The sequence below is a fragment of the Mercenaria mercenaria genome, chromosome 12 (assembly GCF_021730395.1).
Source record: "Mercenaria mercenaria strain notata chromosome 12, MADL_Memer_1, whole genome shotgun sequence".
Taxonomy (NCBI): Eukaryota; Metazoa; Mollusca; class Bivalvia; order Venerida; family Veneridae; genus Mercenaria; species Mercenaria mercenaria.
Genome location: NC_069372.1, coordinates 28626897 through 28653966, shown reverse-complemented (window position 1 = coordinate 28653966; position 27070 = coordinate 28626897). Strand labels below are relative to the sequence as shown.

Sequence of the window (27070 nt, the reverse complement as noted above, 5' to 3'; positions counted from 1 at the left end):
TTCCATGTGTACCATGGAATCAGACATCCCAACTTTTTCTTAATGCCAAGTGGGAGTTTTTGCTTTCCAAAGTGGGAGATTGAGGTGTCCAAGTGGGAGATTTTATACCGCGGTAATTATGTTCATGATAACGAAGCTTTTAACAAATCTAATGATAATATAAACTTATTTGCCCTTATAAAATCACTAGTCTTAAAACATTCACTTGTCTATATCTTATTATTCATGCATTTTTAATGTTTTGGAACAATAATACATGAAGCCTTCTGTGCAAAATTAAATAGTTATGGCACTTTAAGCACTATGTCTAAATTCAAAACACCACTGAGAATTAAACCTGCACTTTTATTTCTTTTGTTGGAAAGAAGACTCCCCAGGTGAATTTTACATGACAAACAGTGCAGCTGTTAGAACTGTAACAAGAGCACCGCCTTGCGGGTGCTGACGCTCATCTGATTTTTTTTGTGTAATAGAAATATTGTCCTACCCATGATTTTCTAAGTCTAAAAAGGGCCATCATTCTTGCAAAAAGCAGGATAGAGTTATGTTTCTTGATGTACAGTGTCCACTTATGATGGTGAAAAACTGTTGCAAGTTTTAAAGCAATAGCTTTAATAGTTTATGAGAAAAGTTGACTTAAACATAATACTCAACCAAGAAAATGATTTTCTAAGTCCAAAAGGGGCAATAATTATTGCAAAAAGCAGGATGGAGTTATGTTGCTTGCTGTACAGGGTCAGCTTATGATGGTGAACAAGTGTTGCAAGTTTCAAAGCAATAGCTTTGATAGTTTAAGAGAAAAAGTTGACCTAAACATAAAACTTAACCAAGAAATCTGATATTTTCTAAGTCAAAAAGGGGCCATAAATCTTGCAAAAAGCAGGACGGAGTTATGTTTCTTGCTATACAGGGTCAACTTATGATGGTAAACAAGTGTTGCAAGTTTTAAAGCAATAGCTTTGATAGTTTAGGATAAAAGCTGACCTAAACATAAAACTTAACCAAGAAAACTGATTTTCTAAGTCCAAAAGGGGCAATAAATCTTGCAAAAAGCAAGATGGAGTTATGATTCTTGACGTACAGGGTCTGCTTATGATGGTGAACAAGTATTCCAAGTTTCAAAGCAATAGCTTTGATAGTTTAGGAGAAAAGTTGACCTAAACATAAAACTTAACCAAGAAATCTGATATTTTCTAAGTACAAAAGGGGCCATAAATCTTGCAAAAAGCAAGATGGAGTTATGTTTCTTGCTATACAGGGTCAGCTTATGATGGTGAACAAGTATTCCAAGTTTCAAAGCAATAGCTTTGATAGTTTAGGAGAAAAGCTGACCTAAACATAAAACTTAACCAGGCAACGCCGACGCAGACGCCGACGCCGACGCCGACGCCGACGCCGACAACCGCTCAAGTGATGACAATAACTCATCATTTTTTTTCAAAAAATCAGATGAGCTAAAAACAAAATGTATATAGCTAAAAGAATAAAAGTTCAAGCAATAGAAAATTTACTGTTTGATTCTCATCCCTGTCAACTAGTATTTAAAACCCCTCGCTCAAATACTTTTATTGATCAAAATCCTGTTATCCAAAATTGAATGTCCGGGTATTGTTACACTTTCGTAGATCTGCCTAAATCTCCAGTTAAAAGGATGTGTTTGACAAATTGTTTTGATGCAAAGACAGTTTAACAGCATTTGATAGTAAGTGGTATTAAAATTTACCATGGCATTTCCTCTTCTCAAAATGATTTTAAGAGAAATGTTTTAAAACCTAGCAGGTTGACTCGGCGACCATCTACTTTCGATTTCAAAAAGTTAAAGGTAAAGCCAGTATAATTTCTAATCTAAATTTGATTGAATTTAATTAGATATCTAATCTCTGGATTTTAATTTCAATTGTGACACATTAATCAACACCTGGCTTTGTTGAATCGTGAAATAAACAATAATCAGCACGGGTAGAATAAGGTGCGAAAATATCCGAAAGGTGTTGTTTACAGACTCGATCAGTAGTGATACATACAGTATCAGATAGGCGCAAAGAAGTGGATTATTTCATAATTTTTGTTTTTTTCATTGTTGTTTATGTTGTTTTGTTGTTGTTTTTTTTAATCGGGAGTTTGAGACTTCAGATCGGGGTGATCGGGCTTTACAACCAGAATCGGGAGAGACCCGATCGGATCGGGAGAGTTGGGATGTCTGTGGAATATTTCCAGGGATACCAGGGAATATTTCCAAGGATACCAGGGAATATTTCCAGGTGTACCAGGGAATATTTCCAGGTGTATCAGGGACTATTTGCAGGGATACCAGGGAATATTTTCAGGGATACTATGGAATATTTCCAGGTGTACCAGGGAATATTTCCAGGGATACTATAGAATATTTCCAGGGATACTATGGAATATCTCCAGGTGTACCAGGGAATATTTCCAGGGATACTATGGAATATTTCCAGAAACATTAACAGACTAAACCTTTTAAATTTTCCATGAAACAGTGGATTTTTCCCATGGAAATCTGTTCCAATACTTCATGGAATAATTCCTTGTACTTCTCCATGGAAATCCCTGGACATTCTACAGACGGGCAGTATTCCGATATTCAAATAACTGCAATCTTGTGGCTGAAAACTGAGTATGAATACATGCACTGTCTATATCTTCAAACTCTTTGAAGAATTAAGGCAATTACTAAGGAAACAAGATAATTCAGTGACTTGGCCCCTGCACAACATGATAAAGGTGCACAACTTCACATGATGAACAACATTCCTCTAATGTTTCATGAATCTAAGTCCAACATTTCTTGAGATACCTGCAGCACATTCTTTTGGGCCTTCATTAATATTTTTTGACTAAGTCAAGGGCCATAACTCTGATTTGGCATAGCGAAATCCCAAATGAAACCCCTTGCACACAAACTTAACATGCTGACTAAAATTACTATAAGGTTCCATCACACTGGATAACCGGTTATCCTGACACCCACTAGACAAAAAACTCTTCTTGAAAAATAACCCCGCAGTTTTTCATTTATTTCTATTGATACAAAGCCAATTCTTTGCAATGCAACATGTATGGTAGTTTTGTTAAGGAATGGACATGGCACAATATTGGTCACATGACAACTTTCCAGAATCAATAAAGAAGTCTTGATGGCCTTTATTAAGCTGACTAGAAAAGTTTCCTCACATAACACCCAAGTGAATAATAACATAAAATTTCTGACATGACAGTCAACAGCCTCCCTAAATAGTATACAATCTTAATGCAAAACAGACACAGATCAGAACTTATCACTGGTAAAACCAAGGGATTCTAACGTAATCTTATCTGTTCCAATCAACTAAAACTATAAATTTTATCAAGCCTTCCTTTTCTGTACAACAATAAGGAAGTTTCAAGTACAGTCGACTCTCATTGGCTCAAACCCGGATTGCTCAAATACCCCCGTTCACACAAACTTACCGTCTGGTCCCGATCTTATTTCTTATAATATTGTATATAGTTCAATTCCGGATGGCTAGAACACCGATCGATGACTGGAACTCTCAAACTCCCTTTCTGGTTCATTGAGCTTAATTGTAATGTAAATCACACCTGAATTGTCTGCTATAGATCTTTTCATGATGCCAACAATTCGCACCTCTAGTTATTGCGTAACAGCTTCAATCGGTGTGCATAGTTTTAGCACGTTAAAAATTAATACCTGTATACGTCAAACAAATTTAATTATATAATTTTCGTTCACTTTAATGTTTTAATTAATGAATTGTATGTATCGAACAGTCTGAGCAAAGAATGTCTGTATTTTTCTTTAAATAGCGCTGATTGCTGGCGCATTTTCCAGAATTGAAATATGCAGGTCGAACAACTTAGTAAAGGACCCGGCAAGGAGATATAGCTAAGTTGGCTACCAGAAAACAAGGAATTAATAGAAAATTAGACCCAAAGACTCTTGAAATCAAAAACAGATTGCCAAAATGTTTGGCATACCAAGAAATACTCTCTCAGGCTGGATAAAAAAGGCCGAGTCGATGCATGTATAAAATTACTTAATAACAAGAGCTGTCTCCGTAGGATGACACATGCCCCCGATGGCACTTTGAATGAATAGTTATGGCCGATGTTAAGAGTTTAGGACCTTTGACCTACGGAGCTGGGTCTTGCGCACGACACATCGTCTTACTGTGTCACACATTCATGCATAGTTATTTTAAAATCCATGCATGAATGACAAAGATATGGACCGGACATGCCCATCAATGCACTATCATGAAAAATGATCTTTAACGTCTAAGTGTGACCTTGACCTTTGAGCTACGGACCTGGGTCTTGCGCATGACACGTCGTCTTACTGTGGTACACATTTATGCCAAGTTATTTGAAACTCCATCCATCGATGACAAAGATATGGACCGGACACGCCCATCAATGCACTATCCTTTAACGTCTAAGTGTGACCTTGACCTTTGAGCTACGGACCTGGGTCTTGCGCACTGCACGTCCTCTTACTGTGGTACACATTCATGCCAAGTTATTTGAAAATCCATCCACCGATGACAAAGATATGGACCGGACACGCCCATCAATGCACTATCCTTTAATGTCTAAGTGTGACCTTGACCTTTGAGCTACGGACCTGGGTCTTGCGCACTGCACGTCGTCTTACTGTGGTACACATTCATGCCAAGTTATTTGAAAATCCATCCATCGATGACAAAGATATGGACCGGACACGAAAATTGCGGACAGACCGACAGACCGACAGACTGACAGACCGACAGACAGACAGACGGTTCAAAAACTATATGCCTCCCTTCGGGGGCATAAAAATGATATTTAAATTATTATGTTTATTTCCTTTTTATTAAAATGAAATCTGACATTTTATATGGTTCAGACTCATACACGCCATGTATCTACTTTACGAGAGCTCCGTGTATATTAAACAAAGATGGCCGCCATACCGATGGCTCGAACCACAATCTCTTGAACTCGTTTTCAAGGACTCTTTGAGTTCGAGCCAACCAGAGTCCACTGTATGTCAACCACTCATTTTACATTATAACAGAATCAGATGCTTTCTAGGAAAAACAAGAGATCACAGAGTGATCTTGGCGCCCACCAATGTGCCATTTTTGAGTGTTCCAAATTTCAAGACTTATTGACTAGCTCAAGGTCAAATTTCATTTCCGTACACAACACTGTGCATGTGGTCCAAATTCTAAAGCTGTAGCTTGAGAAATGTGAAAGTAGGTCACTAGATCAATTTCAAGGACAAAATTCTTTGTACACAAAACTATGCATGTGCATCAAGATTGAAGGCTGTAGTTTGAGAAATCTGAAAGTAGGTAACTAGGTCAATCTTAAGGTCAAAGTTTATTTCAGTACACAAAACTATGCAAGTGGTCCAAATTTAAAGCCTGTACCTTCAGAAATGTGAAAGTAGGTCACTAGGTCAATGTCAAGGTAAAAGTTTGTTTCGGTACACAATCCTATGCATGTGGTCTAAATTTGAAGCCTGTAGCCACAGAAATGTGAAAGTAGGTCACTAGGTCAATCTTAAGGTCAAAGTTCATTTCGGTACATAAAACTATGCAAGTGGTCCAAATTTGAAGGCTGTAGCTCGAGAAATGTGAAAGTAGGTCACTAGGTCAAAATCGAGGTCAAATTTAATTCTGGAACACAGAACTATGCATGTGGTCCAAATTTGAAGACTGTACCTTCAAAAATGTGAAAGTAGGTCACTAGGTCAAAGTAAAGGTCAAAGTTTGTTTCGGTACACAAAACTATGCATGTGGTCCAAATTTGAAGGCTGTAGCTTGAGAAATGTGAAAGTAGGTCACTAGGTCAAAATCAAAGTCAAATTTCATTTCTGAACACGAAACTATGCATGTGGTCCAAATTTGAAGCCTGTACCTTCAAAAATGTGTAAGTAGGTCACTAGGTCAATGTCAAGGTCAAAGTTTTTTTCAGTGCACAAAACTATGCATGTGGTCCAAATTTGAAGGCTGTAGCTACAGAAATGTGAAAGTAGGTCACTAGGTCAAAATCAAGGTCAACTCAGGTCAAGGTTCATCTTGCCACTCAAAACCATACATGTGGTCCAAATTTGAATGTTGTAGGTTATTGACAAGAAGATTTTAAAAGCTTTTCCCTATATAAGTCTATATGAACAATGTGACCCCCAGGGCGGGGCCATATTTGACCCTAGGGGGATAATTTGAACAAACTTGGTAGAGAACCACTCGATGATGCTACATTACAAATGCCAAAGCCCTAGGCCATGTGGTTTGGACAAGAAGATTTTCAAAGTTTTTCCCTATATAAGTCTATGTAAACCATGTGACCCCTGGGGTGGGGCCATTTTTGACCCTAGGGGGATAATTTGAACAATCTTAGTAGAAGACCACTGGATGATGTCACATACAAAATATCAAAGCCCTTGGCCCTGTGGTTTTGAACAAGGTTTTTCAAATCTTTTCCCTATATAAGTCTATATAAACTATGTGACCCCCAGGGCGGGGCCATATTAGACCCCAGGGAAATAATTTGAATCATCTTTGTAGAGGACCACTAGATGATGCTTCATACCAAATATCAAAGCCCTAGGCTCTGTGGTTTTAGACAAGAAGATTTTCGAAGTTTTTCCCTATATAAATCTATGTAAATTATAGAAATAAACAAAGGGCCATAACTTACTAAACAATTGTTGAACCAGTCTGATTTTCAGGGGGACACAACTAGGGTACCAATACATCATTCTGACAAAGTTTGGTCAAAATCCCCCTGGTAGTTTCTGAGGAGATGCGATAACGAGAAATTGTTAACGGACGGAAGGACGGACGGACTGACTGACGGACGGACGGACGGAAGGACGACGGACCACGGACGCAGAGTGATTTGAATAGCCCACCATCTGATGATGGTGGGCTAAAAATTATTTTGGAACTGATAGAAATGCGGCAGTGCAGGGTTTTCCCTGACGCACAAAGCCTGCGTCATAGTCACACTTTTCTGACAAATGACCCATAAAAATAAATTCTGTGCGTCAAAGTGGACGCAATTTCTTGAAAATCTAAATCAGTAGTAGTACCAGTCTGCTGTTTACTAAAAAAATGGCTCAAAAGCAAAGCAAGCTGACGATGTTTATGACACTGTCGGCAGCAAGTACAGTAGGACCAAGTGGTTCAGATTGCCTGTTCCTACTATAACACTGCCTGGTAAAAAGTACTAAAATTTATTTTAGCATGTATATAAATAAAAGTCAAACATCAGCCGTTTTTATCATTTTATTCAGTGACAAATATGAGGAAAGACTTCAATCTGTATAATCACTAATATAAGTAAAACAAAGTTTTGTTCAAAATACTAATTTTAGTATATCTGTATGACCCCCAAAATTCGGAAATGGCCCCCAGATGTGAAACACTGAGGGTCACAATGACCCTCATTTACAAAAGTCAAGGGAAAACACTGGGCAGTGTATATATATATATACCTATACAACAAGTTTAAACTGGACAGCTTTAAGCAAGAAAAGTACAAGTGCAAATCTTCCATGAAATTGACAGAAGTCCTACTTTTCTTCTTTACTTAAACATAGAACCTATCTGCCACCAATGCTCCAAATTTTAAAGTTAATATCAACCTTTTTTAGCTCTGTGATATTAAGTCCATAAAACATCAACATCTGTTACAAACAGTATTTTTCAAAGGAAGTTAAATTTAACCAATTACTTTTCAAGAAAAATGTCAGTGTTGAGGATTTACCAGTATTTCATATTTTACTTTTCTTCCTTGGAAAGCTAGGTCTCTTATCGTCTCTCAAAAACTAAACCAACAAATAGTATCTTATTTAAACTCTAAATAAGTGACATGTATCCCTATCCTTTACTCCCCAAACCAGCTTGGGAACAATACAATGTGACTAAATATATTTTTAAAAAACACCACCAAGGAGGAAAACTTACCTTTGTCTGAATTTTTGACATTTGTGTCATCAACATCAATGACTTCTTGTTTCACTCTTGACAAGTCTACCTCACTAGTTTCAGTTTCTGACTCTTCCACGCTACTGACTGACACTTCACGCCAAGGATCTTCTGTAACAGATCCAGTCAAATGGTCACCGGAGTCTTCCGAATCTAATAAAGCTGTATGTTTTATGTTACGTTTTGGCTGTGACTTTCGACTTTTTCTAGGCACTGAGCGTTCCCGTGTTTCTTTGGTATTATTATTACTGGCTGTTTTGAGGTACCTTGAAGAGAAAGAAGTGTTCCAACAAAATAATTGTCATAAACTACCAAAACAAGAGAGCCATTATGGCATTTTATAGCTTACCTGGGTGTAAAGGTTTACAGACACTAAATATGGGAAAGGCACAGAAACATGGTAGTCACATAACCAGTATGAAGATTTAAATCGAGAACCGGTACACACCCTTAGCATAAACTTTAAGGTCACAAAAAATTGTCATGAACATGTCTGGAGCATAGCTTTAAAAGAACCAAAAAGTATGTTTTCTGGCTGTCATTTTAGTGTATTTATGCAAGCTGGAAGCAACTGTTGGCATCCCATTACAGTAATTGCATTTCTGAACACAAGATCATTTATATTTTGGCTGCTATCTTCAAAAGCACCTCCTGCCATTGTCAAGCATGACTTAACATGTGTAAATTAAGCACACAATTTAAGGAAACTCATTTTTCACTGGTTATTTATTTGTATTTACGCACAGACAGGAATTTTACTCGCAAGTTTTCAAGGAAGTAAAAAAGTCACGCAGGTTATTTTCCATTCCAAGAGTATGTGAGAGCAAACTGACTTATTTAATTGGAAAAATAACATTTACACTGATGTAATTTCATGATACTTCGCCAACTACCATGAAACATTTATTTTAAGCAAAATTCTTTAATTGTTTAGTTCTTCACTACAAGAAAAAGCTTCATTTTTTGACACCACCCATATGGCATTAACTTGTTAACAAATCAGAACTAGAGGACCATGTTGGTCCTGAATCGCTCACCTGTCCACACGCAACCCAGTTCATTGTGGCTAAGTTTCATTGAAAACCACCAAGTAGTTTCAGAGTAGATGCCATAACAAAAATTGTTAACAGACAGAAGGACAGACCATGGACAAAAGGCGATTTGACTAGTCCACCATCTGTAGATGGTTGGCTAATAAAGAGTAACCTCTCGGGTAATTTTGGGGCTCTGAGCCCAACAACTTCACAGTGATAACCACCAAGACCATTGCCCTCAGCGCTATCAGTATGTCAGGACCAACAAGCCTGAAAAGTTTGGGAAACATAACGACTAATACTGAAGTCTAAAGTTTTATTGACAAAATGTGTATTTGGAAAATAATGTATAGCAACATTGGACTAATCTTTGGTGACATCATTGTAATATTACTTTTCACGGGTGTGACCTATCACTGTATTGTTGCATTTTATATTTGTGTTTTTATCAGCAGATCACATGCTTTTTTTGGAAATAGATGACTGAAGTGAGATTATGGAGAGTGTGAAGTGTTAGTTCAAAGTTGCAATACAAAAGATCGTCTTAAACAAAAGATACCAGTTGACCCAGTTTCGAACTTGACCTAGATATCATCAAGGTGAAAATTCTGACCAATTTTCATGAAGATCCATTGAAAAATATGGCCTCTTGGGAGGTCACAAGGTTTTTCTACTTTTAGACCTACTGACCTAGTTTTGGACCGCACATGACCCAGTTTCGAACCTGACCTAGATATCATCAAGATGAATATTCAGACCAACTTTCATACAGATCCCATTAAAAATATCGCCTCTAGAGAGGTCACAAGGTTTTTCTATTATCTGACCTACTGACCTAGTTTTTGAAGGCATGTGAACCAGTTTCGAATTTGAACTAGATATCATCAAGGTGAACATTCTGACCAATTTTCATGAAGATCCATTGAAAAATATGGCCTCTAGACAGGTCACAAGGTTTTTCTATTATTTGACCTAATGACCTAGTTTTTGACCGCATGTGACCCAGTTTTGAACTTGACCTAGATATCATCAAGGTGAACATTCTGACCAATTTTCATAAAATCCATTGAAAAATATGGCCTCTAGAGAGGTCACAAGGTTTTTCTATTTTTAGACCTACTGACCTAGTCTTGGACCGCACGTGACCCAGTTTCGAACTTGACCTAGATATCATCAAGATGAACATTCTGACCAACTTTCATAAAGATCCCATGAAAAATGTGACCTCTAGAGTGGTCACAAGCAAAAGTTTATGAAACCCCTTGCACACAAACTTAACGGACAGACGGACGCACGCATGGAAGACGGACGCCACGCGACCAAAAAATATTCAATTTGTGTGACTGGATATATACTATACCACGAGGATACATTTTCATCCTTTTCAAACTGAAGGGGATCCCATGTCTTGGTGAGGGACACCAAATTATAAAGGTAGGGGACCTCTGGGACTCCACTGAAATAAGTTAGTGTCAAGGCCTGCCACCCCCCCCACCCCCACATTTGACCAAAACTGGGAAAGGACCTTATAATGATGCTACAGACCAAGTCTAATAAGATTCCTCAAACGGTTCATCAGAAGAAGTCATTTAAAGGTATTTCCAATTTTTGCTGGCCCTTAAAATTTAAACAAAATTGGGAAAGGACATAATTATGATGCTATAGCCTAAGTTTGATGAAGATCCATCAAATGGTTCATGAGAAGTAGTTCTTTAAAATGTGGTTCTATTTTCAGCTCTGGCAGCCCCAAAAAGGGGCCAAGGTGAACAATTTGTAAACACATGCAGGGATCGCGTTGAAAATGGACAAATCCATTGCTCTTTACAAAGCTTCATACAAATGTAACTAGAGCTATCACTTAAGGTGATGAATGTACCCCCCGTATGCACTGACACAGTACATCGCAATTTGACGCACACAAGATTGCATAATTATGTGGACTGTATGTATATACAGTAAAATTCCTACTTACGACCACGCCGAAATTACGACCGCACCGCTAATACGACCGATTTTGCAAAGAACGGAATATTTCATTCTTAAAGCCAATGGTCATTTGTCCGAAAATGCGACCAGACCGCTAATCCACTAATGCGACCACCAATTTCAGAACTGTTTGATTTTTTCACACTTAATTAATCACCGCAATTACGACCACTCAAATTTTTCTGTATGTTACCGCGAATCGCCGCGGGAATTAACACATGCGACATCGTGTTAACACGTTAAGCGTGTACATTGTGTATTTATCCGTTAATTGCTAACAAGTCTTTAAACGTTATCAAAACAACGTATCAAAGTGTTTGATTGTCTGGAATTGTTATTTAAAGATGTTTGGTGTTTTACATTGCTATTTTAACATAAGAAATTGTTGAAATAATTAATTTGTTTGTAATTAGACGAATGCCCGCTGATCGAATTGACTGGATTAAAACGGATTTAATTAGATCTAAATGGTGTTTGTTTGTTATTATTAACGTAAATACGTTTGGGATTTCAGTGGAGAATGAAGTTTGAAAAGGTTTGATATTGTTGTAATTGTCTTTAATTGAACAAAATTCAAATCATTATCAGTTAAGTGCGTCCTTAATTAATACACAGTTTGATCCGTAAGAAAATAAAGCTACATATAAATTGAACACTGTGTTTGCCATTATTGCGTCTTGATTGTATTCCGATGTGTTATTATCTGCCAGACCTTCCCCCGTATAGCCTTGTCCACTAATCAGACCAGACCGCTAATAAGACCAGTTGTACGAAGAACCACGGGTGGTCTTAATAGCGGAATTCTACTGTAGACTGTATGTATACAGTATAGTAACAAAAAACAAAGTCCCATAACTATGCAGAATATTTATCTAAAAGAATGTAACATGCACCATGCACAACTAGGGTTGGTACTGATCACTTGTGTGAAGTTTCATTAAATTGTGTGCAAGGGTTTGGTAGATTAGGCACGCACAAGACTGCATATGCAGATTGTATGTACATATTATGTTAACAAGAAACAAAGTCCCATAACTGTGCAATTTTTGTCGCTGAAAGAACCTAACATGCCCCATGCACAACTACTGTTGGTACTGATCACTTGTGTGAAGTTTCATTAAATTGTGTCAAGGGGATGAGGACAGATGGTGCGCACAAGATTGTGTCTATGTATATAGTATAGTAACAAAAAAAACCAAAGTCCCATAACTCTGCAAATTTTTTTTCTAAAAGAACCTAACATGCCCCATGCACAACTACTGTTGGTACTGATCATTTGTGTGAAGTTTCATTTAAATGTGTCAAGGGGATGAGGAGAGATGGTGCGCACAAGATTGTGTCTATGTATATAGTATAGTAACAAAAAAATAAAGTCCCATAACTCTGCAAATTTTTTTTCTAAAAGAACCTAACATGCCCCATGCACAACTACTGTTGGTACTGATCACTTGTGTGAAGTTTCATTAAATTGTGTCAAGGGGATGAGGAGAGATGGTGCACACAAGATTGTGTCTATGTATATAGTATAGTAACAAAAAAAACAAAGTCCCATAACTCTGCAAATTTTTTTTCTAAAAGAACCTAACATGCCCCATGCACAACTACTGTTGGTACTGATCACTTGTGTGAAGTTTCATTAAATTCTGTCAAGGGGATAAGGAGAGATGGTGCGCACAAGATTGCGTCTACGGACAAACAGACAGACAACCTGAAACCAGTATACCCCCCCTTACAACTTTGTTGTCGGGGGGTACCATGGTTCATACAAAATTCTCTTACCAAAATTCAAGGACTTTTCAAGGTTAAAATTGTATTTTCAAGGATTTTTCTTTAAATCCGTACCCAGTTCAAATTATACAAATTATACAGTTATGACAATGTATTTCATGCACACGATAACTATGTATTAGTTTCTAACTTAAATAGTTTCATTACTGACTAGAAAACACAGTTCATTTCTTAACAACAATGGCCTCCACATACAGTTACACACACTAAATGAATTATTGTCACCACTGATAAAAAAATTAATATCAGTTTATGTCAATCCTTAACCAATCCCCAAATACAGACATTTTAGATTTAGATTTTAGAGTATTTAACTGTTACCACTAACAAGAGATCACAGAGTGATCTTGGCGCCCACCAATGTGCCATTTTTGAGTGTTCCAAATTTCAAGACTTATTGACTAGCTCAAGGTCAAATTTCATTTCCTTACACAACACAAATCTATGCATGTGGTCCAAATTTGAAGCCTGTAGCTACAGAAATGTGAAAGTAGGTCACTAGGTCAATCTTAAGGTCAAAGTTCATTTCGGTACACGAAACTATGCAAGTGGTCCAAATTTGAAGGCTGTAGCTTGAGAAATGTAAAAGTAGGTCACTAGGTCAAAATCCAGGTCAAATTTTACTTCGGAATACAAAACTATGCATGTGGTCCAAATTTGAAGCCTGTACCTTCAAAAATGTGAAAGTAGGTCACTAGGTCAATGTAAAGGTCAAAGTTTGTTTCGGTATACAAAACTATGCATGTGGTCCAAATTTGAAGGCTGTAGCTTGAGAAATGTAAAAGTAGGTCACTAGGTCAAAATCAAGGTCAAATTTTATTTCGGTATACAAAACTATGCATGTGGTCCAAATTTGAAGCCTGTACCTTAAAAATGTGAAAGTAGGTCACTAGGTCAATGTAAAGGTCAAAGGTCATTTCAGTACACAAAACTATGCAAGTGGTCCAAATCTGAAGGCTGTAGCTTGAGAAATGTAAAAGTAGGTCACTAGGTCAAAATCAAGGTCAAATTTTATTTCAGAATACAAAACTATGCATGTGGTCCAAATTTGAAGCCTGTACCTTCAAAAATGTGAAAGTAGGTCACTAGGTCAATGTCAAGGTCAAAGTTTTTTTCGGTACACAAAACTATACATGTAGTCCAAATTTGAAGGCTGTAGCTTGAGAAATGTGAAAGTAGGTCACTAGGTCAAAATCAATGTCAAATTTCATTTTGAAACATGAAACTATGCATATGGTCCAAATTTGATGCCTGTACCTTCAAAAATGTGAAAGTAGGTCACTAGGTCAAAATAAAGGTCAAAGTTTTTTCCAGTGCACAAAATTATGCATGTGGTCCAAATTTGAAGGCTGTAGCTACAGAAATGTGAAAGTAGGTCACTAGGTCAAAATCAAGGTCAACTCATGTCAAGGTTCATCTTGCCAATCAAAAATATACATGTGGTCCAAGTTTGAATGTTGTAGTTACTGACAAGAACATTTTAAAAGCTTTTCCCTATATAAGTCTATATGAACCATGTGACCCCCGGGGCGGGGCCATATTTAACCCTAGGAGGATAATTTGAACAAACTTGGTAGAGAACCACTAGATGATGCTACATTACAAGTATCAAAGCCCTAGGCTTTGTGGTTTGGACAAGAAGATTTTCAAAGTTTTTCCCTATATAAGTCTATGTAAACCATATGACCCCCAGGGCGGGGCCATATTTGACCCTAGGGGTATAATTTGAATAATCTTAGTTGAAGACCACTAGATGATGTCACATGCAAAATATCAAAGCCCTAGGCCCTGTGGTTTTGGACAAGAGGTTATTCAAAGTTTTTCCCTATATAAGTCTATATAAACCATGTGACCCCCAGGGCGGGGCCATATTTGACCCCAGAGAAATAATTTGAATCATCTTGGTAGAGGACCACTAGATGATACTTCATACCAAATATCAAAGCCCTAGGCTCTGTGGTTTTGGACAAGAAGGTTTTCAAAGTTTTTCCCTATATAAATCTATATAAATTATAGAAATAAACAAAGGGCCATAACTCACTCATAAATTGTTGAACCAGTCTGATTTCAGGGGGACACAACTAGGGTACCAATACATCATTCTGACAAAGTTTGGTCAAAATCCCCCCAGTAGTTTCTGAGGAGATGCGATAACGAGAAATTGTTAACGGACGGACGGACGGACGGAATGACGGACGGACGGACCACGGACGCAGAGTGATTTTAATAGCCCACCATCTGATGATGGTGGGCTAATAAAATGGCAGGCCATGTCAACCCCTAAGTAATCCTGACTTCACAATATACTGATTAATCCTTGTTGGCCCTTGGGGTCTATTAACAGTTTCTGAAGTGGGTGGGGGTGGGATAGTCATACCAGTGACAGAACTTTCCATCAGTTTCAAGAGTGGATTGGGGAGGAAGAGTTGAATTATTGTTGATATCCCGGCTACTGCCAGCACTAGTTTTGCTCTTAACATTGAAAGTTCCTTCCTGTCAAATGAATGCCACCTCACACGATGCCAACGACAATCTCACTTCTTCGTTTTTCTTATGCTTTGCACTCTTAGCATGTGACGTTATTGCACTTACACCCATGTGTGTCAAGTCAATATCTTTCATGCATAGTGTGCACCGGGCTTTGTGTTGGTTACTCGTGGATTTTACCCACTGATACTTTCCTACCCACTTGTGCTGGAACGAACACTTCTTCCGGATTTTCCCCATTTCTACAAAACCATGGACGCTGCCATTTTCACAATTTCTAGTGACGTCATAAACAAACGTTTAGTATAAAACCCGTACCGTACAGGATACACGCTGTCGTACCGGCGACCTTTTGTACTCCTACACAAACGTATTTTAAATTTGCCGAAAAAAAGTTTTTTTATTCATTTTTACACCGATAACATACAATTTTGACAACAGACAGAAACTGTTAATGGATTTTCAAGGCTGTTTGCCTAAATTCAAGGACTTTCAGTCAAATTCAAGGACCCTTTTTGCATTTTTTCAAGGCAACACTAAATTCAAGTACTTTTCAAGGTTGCAACCAAATTCAAGGACTTTTCAAGGCCTGTGCGAACCCTGGGTACAATTATCAGATATCTATGTAAGTATCTAGACGATATTTGTTTCAATTCTGGTCAGTGATGCCCAACTGTGAAAATGGAGAGAAAATAACAAGTTTCTTCAGGCGAAACGGCCCGCAGAAACCGAAAATGCTAGCAACACCACGGGCAGAGACCTGAAATAACCTAAAACTTCCGAGTCTAGCCAAAAATCCAAAGAATCATCGAGTACATTGACTCCTTCTTCCAAAACAAGAAATTCCCAGCCTGATCGAACTGTGAAAATGTGGGAAATGAGCTGAACATAAAACTTTTATATGAAACCAAACAACAAAACAACAATAAATATAGCATGTAAACAGCCTTTAAATAATTGCTAGTGGAACCAACCATTTTGCTATTGGAAAAAAATGGCACTAGCAAAAATTGTTTGTGAGAAAAGAAGTTAAATTCCATCCCTTACATGATAGAGATCCATGCCAGGATGCTACTGACCAAGTTTGGTGTAATTCTGGCCAGTACTTTCAGAGATGTTTAAGTAACTAGAGAGGTCACAAGGTTTTTCTATTATCTAACCTATTGACCTAGTTTTCAAAGGTACGTGACCCTGTTTTGAACTTGACCTAGATATCATCAAGGTGAACATTCTCACTAATTTTCATGAAGATCTCATGAAAAATATGGCCTCTAGAGAGGTCACAAGGTTTTAATAATTTTAAGACCTACCAACCTAGTTTTTGACCGCAGTTGACCCAGTCTCAAACTTGACCTAGATATCATCAAGATGAACATTCAGACCAACTTTCATACAGATCCCATGAAAAGTATGGCCTCTAGAGAGGTCACAAGGTCTTTTTATTATTTGACCTACTGACCTAGTTTTTTAAGGCACGTAACCCAGTTTCAAACTTGACCTAGATATCATCAAGGTGAACATTCTGACTAATTTTCATGAAGACGGATTCAAGGGTATGGCCTCTAGAGAGGTCACAAGGTTTTTCTATTTCAAGACCTACTGACCTAGTTTTTGATCGCAGTTGACCCAGTTTCAAACTTGACCTATATATCATCAAGATAAATATTCAGACCAACTTTCATACAGATCCCATGAAAAATATGGCCTCTAGAGAGGTCACAACATTTTTTCATTATTTGATCTACTGACTCACTTTTTGATGGCACGTGACCCAGTTTTGAACTTGACCTAGATATCATCAAGATGAACATTCTGACCAATTTTTATGGCGATCCATTCACAAGTATGGCCTCTAGAGAGGTCAAAAGGTTTTTCTATTTTTAGACCTACTGACCTAGTTTTTGACCGCACATGATCCTGTTTCGAACTTGACCTAGATATCATCATGATGAACATTCAGACAAACTTTCATACAGATCCCATGAAAAATATGGCCTTTAGAGAGGTCACAAGGTTTTTCTATTATTTGACCTACTGACCTAGTTTTTGACGGCACGTGACCCATTTTCGAACTTGACCTAGATATCATCAAGATGAACATTCAGACCAACTTTCATACAGATCCCATGAAAAATATGGCCTCTAGAGAGGTCACAAGGTTTTTCTATTATTTGACCTACTGACCTAGTTTTTGGCGGCACGTGACCCACTTTCGAACCTGACCTAGATATCATCAAGGTGAACATTCTGACCAATTTTCATGAAGATCTCATGAAATATATGGCCTCTAAGAGAGGTCACAAGGTTTTTCTATTATTTGACCTAATGACCTAGTTTTTGACGGCACGTGACCCAGTTTTGAACTTGACCTAGATATCATCAAGGTGAATATTCTGACCAATTTTCATGAAGATCTTGTGAAATATATGGCCTCTAGAGTGGTCACAAGGTTTTTCTATTTTTAGACCTACTGACCTAGTTTTTGACGGCACATGACCCAGTTTCGAACTTGACCTAGATATCATCAAGATGAACATTCTGACCAACTTTCATAAAGATCCCACAAAAAATGTGACTTCTAGAGTGGTCACAAGCAAAAGTTTACGGACGGACGACGGACGCTGCATGATCACAAAAGCTCACCTTGTCACTATGTGACAGGTAAAAATGTTGATGGGGGACCATCCACCAATACTAATAACTAACCCTGAACAAAGTTCAGGTCAGATAAAAATGATAATACCCCAACTGACACCTCAGAAAAACAACATTCAAACATTGTACAGAGATATTGCTGCAGTAACATAAATACTTCTTTCAATCTCAGACTGTAATGCCCCAAGGTAACTTTTCTTTTACCAACAAATACTTTTCAAGGAAAATGCTAAAGGAGTGTTTGTTCGGGCAGAGTTAACATATTTTGTGCTGAAGCTGTTTCCTTTTTTTTTTTGCATAAGCTTTTTGCTAATGAGACGAACACACTAGACAAATAGTCATAGACAACTGACAAACTAACATATAACAGAGATTATATGACCTGCAAGTAAAACTACCAAAGTTTTGCAGTAAGAAACTTTCCTCATTTAGCAAACTGCAAACTTGATGCATGATATATATAAACTGTAAGGTAACTTACTCAACATGCAAGTTTAAGAGGTGTTTCATTAAATCATCGCTAGTTTGAAATCGTGTTTCACACAGTAAAGCTGTGTAACGTTGAGCAACTTCGGTGCGAACTACAACACACTGAGTCGATTTTGATGCTTTAGTATATAAGTCCATCAGGTGTTCGAGAAATGTGTCTACGGAGCTGTGTTTGGAAGTGGCCAGCACTTTGTCAAATTCACCCGAGACATCATTTTGCAAGTATATGTGCCCTTGCTTGGGCTCTTCTGAAACAGTCCCCATTCTCTATTGCATGTAAACAGAGTACATCAAAAGGTCAATCTGAAATAGTAAAAAGAATTACCGGTACACATTTATTTCAACAGTGAACTAATACATGACAATTATTATAATGATAAAGGGCCTAAAGGTGGTTAGTCTGATTTTGGTACTGTAACAATTTGTCGGATTATTTGGAACTATATCATTTCAAGACACATGTTAACCATGGACTTGTATTCTTAAAATTTTATTCTTTCTATCCTGGCTGCACTCAAAGGCTTGATTTTTTTCACTTAAAACTAATATTAATTTTGTCTAAAATTTGCTTTGAAATTTACATAGAAAATTAGATCAAAAGACAATGTACACAGATTGAGAATCATTAAGACTTGAGGAAGGTCTAAGCCAGGATGCTACAGGACAAGTTTGGTGTAATTCTCACCTGATGTGAACAGTAGAAATTGTGGTCAATGGACACAGGACATTAACCTGTTTGTTCAGAATTAAGAACAAGATGAGCTACAAATATAGTAAAAAGTGATGTATATAAATAGCAGAGTCCATCAAATTGAAAAACATACAATTGATTTTTGCAGAAAGGTATTTTTTTCTGCACTGGTGAACACTCTCATGTATTGCCAAGAAGTGATTTACCAACTACAAAAATAGCATAATCCAATCTGGTTATTCATACACTTAATATCTAAATATTTCAACCACACAGCCTTGTAGCCTAGAAATGATTTCAATATACTTCAAACAAAATGATAAGTATCCCATAAATTACTTTGCCACTTGAATATTTTACAGTACAAAAAGTTATAGGATAGAACTTCCAGTATACAATAGAGTTAACTTCCTCTCAACCTACTAACTACTTAACTTATGTCACATCAAAATGACAGAAATTCAGATGTAAGAACAGCCCATTCTCTACTTATTCAAGTTACTGAATACGAAAAATCTAGGATTTCTGATTTTGAGGCCCAGGACTCGAATGTTCTTCAACAAAAGTGAGTCCTCCCTTTACAAATGTATAACTCACAAACTAATACACATAGCTGATTCAACTGAACAAACAAAATGAATATTTCAAAGAGGTCATACACTTTTCATGATTTATGAAGCCATCTTTTCTAACATTTTCAACATTTTAGATGAATTTTCAACATTTAACAAGGGACTGACCTTTATAGGGAGAAAAGGAGATATTTTAGGGAGAAATTCAGCTGCTGCCATTAAGACGTACACCCAAAAACCTGCAATGAAATTGTCTAGTCAGGGAAATAAATTAACACTCGCCCAGTGTGACCAGATTTAAAGCTGGTCGAGTCAACTTTCCAAGATAGTCGCCCAACCGGCGAATGGCTTCAGATATTCCTAATGTCAATATTCTGGGTTTTCCGAGACTGTCTTATAAATTAATATGCACGACATCACTTAGACTGACCAATTAAAATTACCGATATATACTACGACCAATCGGCATACGTGGATTATTTACTCTGTTACTAACAATAGCTGCACCCTTAGAAATACAGCGCTAGAAAGTAGAGGTTTACTGAAAACTGTTAAAGAGCTTAGTACGGCCAGCCGCGGCGACAAAAGGAAATATTATCGGGATTATGAATAGTCCTAAAGGCCAAAGAGGACTTTTAATGAAAAATGGGCTGTTAACAGACCGTGGCTGCTTAGAACACCGACCGCAACCTGGTTTGTATCTTCTGTACAAGTTATAATTTCGTGACTGGATACGAGTCCTGTAACTCGACAATGTAACAAAATACTAGAATTCAGATGTCCATAAGCGTGCAGACTCTATCAAAAATACCCATAAACAACCAAAATCCTCTAGTGCTGCAAAAATCATTCAAACTTTAACTTTAACTTTAAAACGTCATGCACTAGGTGATTACAACTTTCCCTTTTCAATGTAGCAACCTAAGCTGATTTTTCAAAGTAGCTTAACCAGTGTTTTAATAACATTCATATTCTGCTTAAATAATCAAACAAAGAACTTTTTAAATTTTTTAAATATCTTAAAAAATAAAAAAGTTATGAAGATTTGAAAATTCTTAAAATGTCATTTTTTCGGGAATTTTTCCTATATATAAATAATAAGGAACTGATTCGCAGTCGCGGACCGTTAAAACTCTAAAAGTTTACATTAATGTTTGGTCTTCCACTCATTTTAAATGATAAGTAGCTGAAATTTGGCATACTTGTAGCATTTTTCCTGTAGAATACATTTCTGGTGTCTGTTTTGGCATAGGGCGTATAGCAATGTTGGGCGGTTAAAACCACCTCCCCGGTTTTAACCAGCAGTTTTAACCGGTTAAAACTCCCCCAGTCAATACTCTCTGAAATGGTCAATACTGGTCGATTGGTCAATATAGGTCAATTAGTCAATACTGACTGTTAAGATATTTTGCAAATTTTATGAACAATTAAATAATGACTGTTTAAGAGCATTTAAGGCTTGATGAAGATGAATGCATGCATTATCATTTAGTTAAAGCAACCTAATCAGTACTCCCAAATTGGTCAGAAGTGGTCGATTGGTTAATACTGGTTGATACTGGTCATTGAACATTTTCTGTTAGATTAGATTACAAAGATATATTATTTTTCTACAAAAAATGTGACAATAAGTGAAAAAAACTGCTAATTTAACTGAGCTTAATTTGTAGAAAGTATTTTATAAACTGTAGCAGTAAGTGTTTGATTCACAAGTGATAAATCTAATTATTTTTACTGCCTGGTATAAATAATTTAATGAAAAACTGCTGTGAACACCTGGACCCTTCCTTGAAGTGGTTTGTGTTTTGATAGCAATTGTCACATTGCCTAATTGACACCATGTCTTACAATATACAATATAGATGTTTCTGGCACTTATTAGCTGTCATGATCAATAATCCCACTGTATTATTCTCAATACTTGAACATGGTAACTTTATTTTAAAAATAAGTAATGCAATCAAAGTATTCAATTGACCAGTATTGACCACTACATGTACTGATCAGGAATATTGTGTAGGACCAAAATTTGAATTGACCAGTACTGTCCACAAGTGTAATTTATAGTAATAAAATCTTTAATTAATTTAAAATAAAGGCTAAGTACTGTAAGAAGATAAAAGCTTTGTTTTTGTTTTTGGGTTTAACGCCGTTTTTCAACAATATTTCAGTCATGTAACGGCGGGCAGTTAACTTAACCAGTGTTCCTGGATTCTGTACCAGTACAAACCTGTTCTCCGCAAGTAACTGCCAACTTCCCCACATGCATTATCAGAGGTGGAGGACGAATGATTCCAGACACAATGTCTTTTATCAAATCGTCACGGAGAACATACGCCTCGCCCGAGGATCGAACTCGCGACCCCGCGATCCGTAGACCAACGCTCTCCCTACTGAGCTAAGCGGGCGGGGAAGATAAAAGCATAGAATAAACTAGTATAATTAGTCTAAGTATATTGTCCAAAGTGGAGCCTGACCAGGACACATTGCCAATGACCAAAATTGAATCGACCAGAATTGATCACTTTACATTTTAATGAACAAAATTTTATATTATTCAAATTGCTTTATTGTATTTATATTATTATTACAGCCTGTGCTAATCTGTGAATGTACATTATGTAAAAGTGTTGAATAAACCAGTATTGACCTCCCAAGAGTGACCATAGTATTGAATCAACCAGTATTGACCGGTTTTTACCAGTATTCACCGCTCGCCTGGTCAATACTCATATTGACCGGCTTTTTGCCAACACTGTATAGTTGTCTTTATATTTCACTTACAATGAGACATGGTTACGATTTTTTTTTCTTATTTTCTGGTTATATCTCGACCCCAACGTTGTCCAAGTTCAAATTATGTTACCATATTCTCACTGTTTTTTCACAAGACATACAAGACATAATGTATAGGACTAGGATTCTGAGACTAAGCATATAAAAACTAAATCTATCATTTTAATAAAGAAATTTAATGTATCAGATATTCCAGCGGACTGGCAAAATGGCTTAGACCAATCATGACTCCAGATGTAATTCTGAAATACATAGTGTAAACTGTATCAGTATATGACTATACATTTTAAATTATTATACATTATACTTTTCAAATGATTTCCTAAACAAAAATAATATATAATCATTAGACACATGCTATCTATGAACAATTACTATTGAATTGACATTTTCATTTTTTCGTACATGTTAGGTACGAACAGGATGAGTACGAAACGCGTAAGAAAAATCGTCCTTTTATGCATTGGAATTGCGTAAGTAATAACAATTATTAACAGACTTTTATTGGACATAAAAATACTTTCTTGGAACATTAATTTCTGGGGGCAAATCATGACTCTTCTCCTTAAATAAGAAAATAATTCATAACGAAAGTGAAATTCCGGTCAGCTGTTCGTCATCGTAGTTCCGATATTGAATTTTCTCAATAAATATTACTTCTGCTTCGTAGTTTCAGTCAAATTTTAATATTTTTTACAGATATACGTACTTTCCAAATAAAAACAGGTGGAAATGGGTCTTTTTACATGACTTTCGAGCCGAATCAATCGATTTACCGCACTGACCTAATTGATCAATTTTCCAACAAGAGGGCCAAGATAGCCTTAGGTAGGTCGCTCACCTAAGAAACACACCATAACAGTGTAAAACATGTTTGACCTAGTGATTTCATGGAAACAAATATTCTGACCAATTTTCATTAAGATTGGACCAAAAAAATTGGTCTCCTGCGATAAAATAAGCATTTTCTTAGATATGAGTTTTTGACCCTAAATGACCCATGTTCAGATTCGACCTAGATTTTATCAAGGCAATCATTCTGACCAAAATTCATGAAGATCAATTGAAAAATACAGCCTCTATCACATACACAAGTTATTTCTTTGATTTGACCAAGTGATCTAGTTTTTGACCTCAGATGACCCATATTCAAATTCGACCTAGATTTCATTAAGGCAATCATCCTGACCAGATTTCATAAAAATCAATTGAAAAAAACAGTCTCTATCGCATACACAAGATTTTTCTTTAATTTGACCTAGTGACCTAGTTTTTGACCTCAGATAAACCATATTCAAATTCGACCTAGATTTCATCAAGGCAATCACTCTGACCAAATTTCATGAAGATCAATTGAAAAATACAGCCTCTATTGATTACACAAGGTTTTCCTTGATTTGACCTAGTGACCTAGTTTTTGACCCCAGATGACCCATTTTCGAACTCGGCCTAGATTTTATCAAGGTAATCATTCTGGCTAAATTTCATGAAGATCAGTTGAAAAATACAGCCTCTATTGCATACACAAGGTTTTTCTTTGATTTGACCTAGTGACCTAGTTTTTGACCCCAGATGACTCATTTTCGAACTTGGTCTAAATTTCATCAAGGTAATCATTCTGACCAAAATTCATGAAGATCAATTGAAAAATACAGCCTCTATCGCATACACAAGGTTTTTCCTTGATTTGAGCTAGTGACCTAGTTTTTGACCCCAGATGACCCATTTTCAAACTCGCCCTAGATTTCATCAAGGTTATCATTCTGACCAAAATTCATGAAGATCAATTGAAAAATACCGCCTCTTTCGCATACACAAGGTTTTTCTTTGATTTGACCTAGTGACCTAGTTTTTGACCCGAGATGACCCATTTTCGAACTCGGCCTAGATATCATCAAGGCAATCATTCTGACCAATATTCATGAAGATCAATTGAAAAATACAGCCTCTATCGCATACACAAGGTTTTTCTTTGATTTGACCTAGTGACCTAGTTTTTGACCCGAGATGACCCATTTTCGAACTCAGCCTAGATTTCATCAAGGTTATCATTCTGACCAACATTCATAAGATTAATTGAAAAATACAGCCTCTATCGCATACACAAGGTTTTTTTTTTATTTGACCTAGTGACCTAGTTTTTGACCCGAGATGACCCTTTTTCGAACTAGGTCTAGATTTCATCAAGGTTATCATTCATGAAGATTAATTGAAAAATACAGCCTCTATCGCATACACAAGCTAAATGTTGACAGACGATGGACGCCTGACATCGAGCGATCAGAAAAACTCACCTAATAAAAAAAAATGGAAGCGGGGAGTTTGAATTTAAAATGAAAATGCGGCATACTTGTAATAGGTTCTGAAACATAATTTTGGTATCAAATAAATTGTAAGGGTTTATATTTATTAAAAATAAATGTTAATTTAGCAAATATGGTATATTTGGGCGTATTTTTCGCGTCAACTTTACGAAACGATTTCTCCGGTTTGGGGGGTCGTATGCAAATTTAAGACACGCCTATGTGTAGGTCGTCCAATCAGCTGTCTTCTGATACAAGTCATATGAATATTAATGAGCACTACGCGACCCGCTTTTGTGTTTGAAAGGAGTACATATTGCCCGCGGCAAGTATTAAAGCAATTAGCAACATACTGTCAATAAACAGTGGCCAGATTAACTAATTACTGGGGCATCTGGTATGACTGTAAATCAGATTTATGAATGTTTTATACTGTTAGAAAGATAATTTTATCATCTTATAAATGGTAGTTTTTATGTTTGTGTAGCATGACAAAAAAAGCTTTTATGGGGAAAAAAGTACACTAACCCCTAGAAATCACCAGAATTCCAGCTGATAAGCCATTGATTTCTTTATCAGCTGTGGTTGCTATTCAATGTGAGTTTGATGAGTGTTATTATTAAGTTTGTAATCTAAACCACTGTTGGTATATTTTTCCGCTAATAATAGCTGGGCCCCTAACTTTTAGGCTGGGCCCCTAGAATTTGCCTATAAGGATCCCAGATGGCTAATAGGGTCCGCATGTTAATTTATATCCCTGCTAGTAGTAATTAAAGCTGTTTAAATAATTTCTTATCTCTGTTAACTTTAAGTCAGTAAGACTAAACATAAGTGACTGAAGCCCCTATGATCATGATCAATAGGGGGTCATCTACTCTGCATAACAAATCATCCTTTGAACAAGGTTCTCGGGAACACTTAATTCTGCGTATTTGTACGCATACTTTTTGGAAAAGGACGCCAAAATATTCCAACCGCGAGTCGACGGTATGCGTAAAAGAATGTCGGACATAGCTTACAGAGTACACAAAGCAAAACTGCGAGCGCGTAGCTCACCTTATGGCAATGTGTAGGCGAATATAACAAATGTGTGCCGAATGAGGCAAAGTGATGTAGCTGCAAAATTTTCGGCGACATCTGGGCGCCGCCATTTTGTTCTACTTCCATCAAAGTCGGGATTTTTAAAATTTTTTTTTTAACTTCATACTTGAGTTTCAATCTCTATATCCAGTTAGGTGTCTTTATTTTTAAAAAGTTATGTTAGGGAAATAATTTCAACTTTGCTTTTATTTTATGAAAAGTGGGTCCCTAGTGGACAGGTGCTCATAGGAAATGCTTTGTTGGCAGTGAATACAGAACTTCATTTGATTGCTGAATATTATCCATCACTCAATAATAATGCAAAAAAGATTTCCAGTTGGTAGAAAAAAATATTTTTCTTTTAAAAGACCATTGGCCAGAAAATGGGATAAAATGTCATTAGTAAGCATAAAGCCACAAGAACGCGACAAACAGGTAATGACGTCACCGTGATACCGGCTTTCCATAAATTTTGCAACGTATGATATTCGCTGTTACAGGTATGATGACACTAAATTTTTGTTTCTTTTCAAGTGAATAGATTCTCACGAATTATTTAAAGCAGTGAATAGTTTCTTTGTCATGATGATACAACCTTAACTGTTGTTGGAAACACCAAACAAGAAATCAGTTCTGAATTACAGTCTGTACTCTCTAAAATTGAGGACTGGTGCAAGCATAATTATATGACAGCTAATGTACAAACAAGAGGGCCATGAAGGCCCTGTATCGCTCACCTGACCTATTGACCTAAAGATCATCAAGATCAACATTCTGACCAAGTTTCATTAAGATATGGTCATAAATGTAGCCTCTAAAGTGTTAACTAGCTTTTCCTTTGATTTGACCCAGTGACCTAGTTTTTGCCCCCACATGACCCAGATTCGAACTTGACCTAAAGATCATCAAGATTAACATTCTGATTAAGTTTCATGAAGATACAGTCATAAATCTGGCCTCTAGAGTCTTAACAAGCTTTTCCTTTGATCTGACCTAGTGACCTAGTTTTTTAACACACCTGACCCAGATTTAAACTTGACCTATAGATCATCAAGATTAACATTCTGACCAAGTTTCATTAAGATATGGTCATAAATGTGGCCTCTAAAGTAATAACTAACTATTCCTTTTATTTGACCCCCGTGACCTAGTTTTTGACCCGACATGACCCAGATTCGAACTTGACCTA

General features: G+C 36.8%; 1 protein-coding gene across 3 annotated transcripts in view; it reads right to left on the bottom strand.

Annotated features, from left to right (window-relative positions):
- The window catches only part of LOC123533718 (zinc finger and BTB domain-containing protein 24-like), a 101635-nt gene that overhangs the window by 70182 nt on the left and 4383 nt on the right, over positions 1-27070 (bottom strand). For all 3 annotated transcript variants that reach the window (XR_008366430.1, XM_053519543.1, XM_045315516.2), the window contains exons 2-3: positions 18432-18742; positions 7980-8266 (exon numbers count right to left, since the gene is read on the bottom strand). Coding sequence is in view for 2 of the 3 variants with exons in the window: in XM_053519543.1 (XP_053375518.1) it covers positions 7980-8266; positions 18432-18703 (559 nt within the window). In the remaining variant the exon portion in view is untranslated. The remainder of the gene's footprint in view (positions 1-7979; positions 8267-18431; positions 18743-27070) is intronic.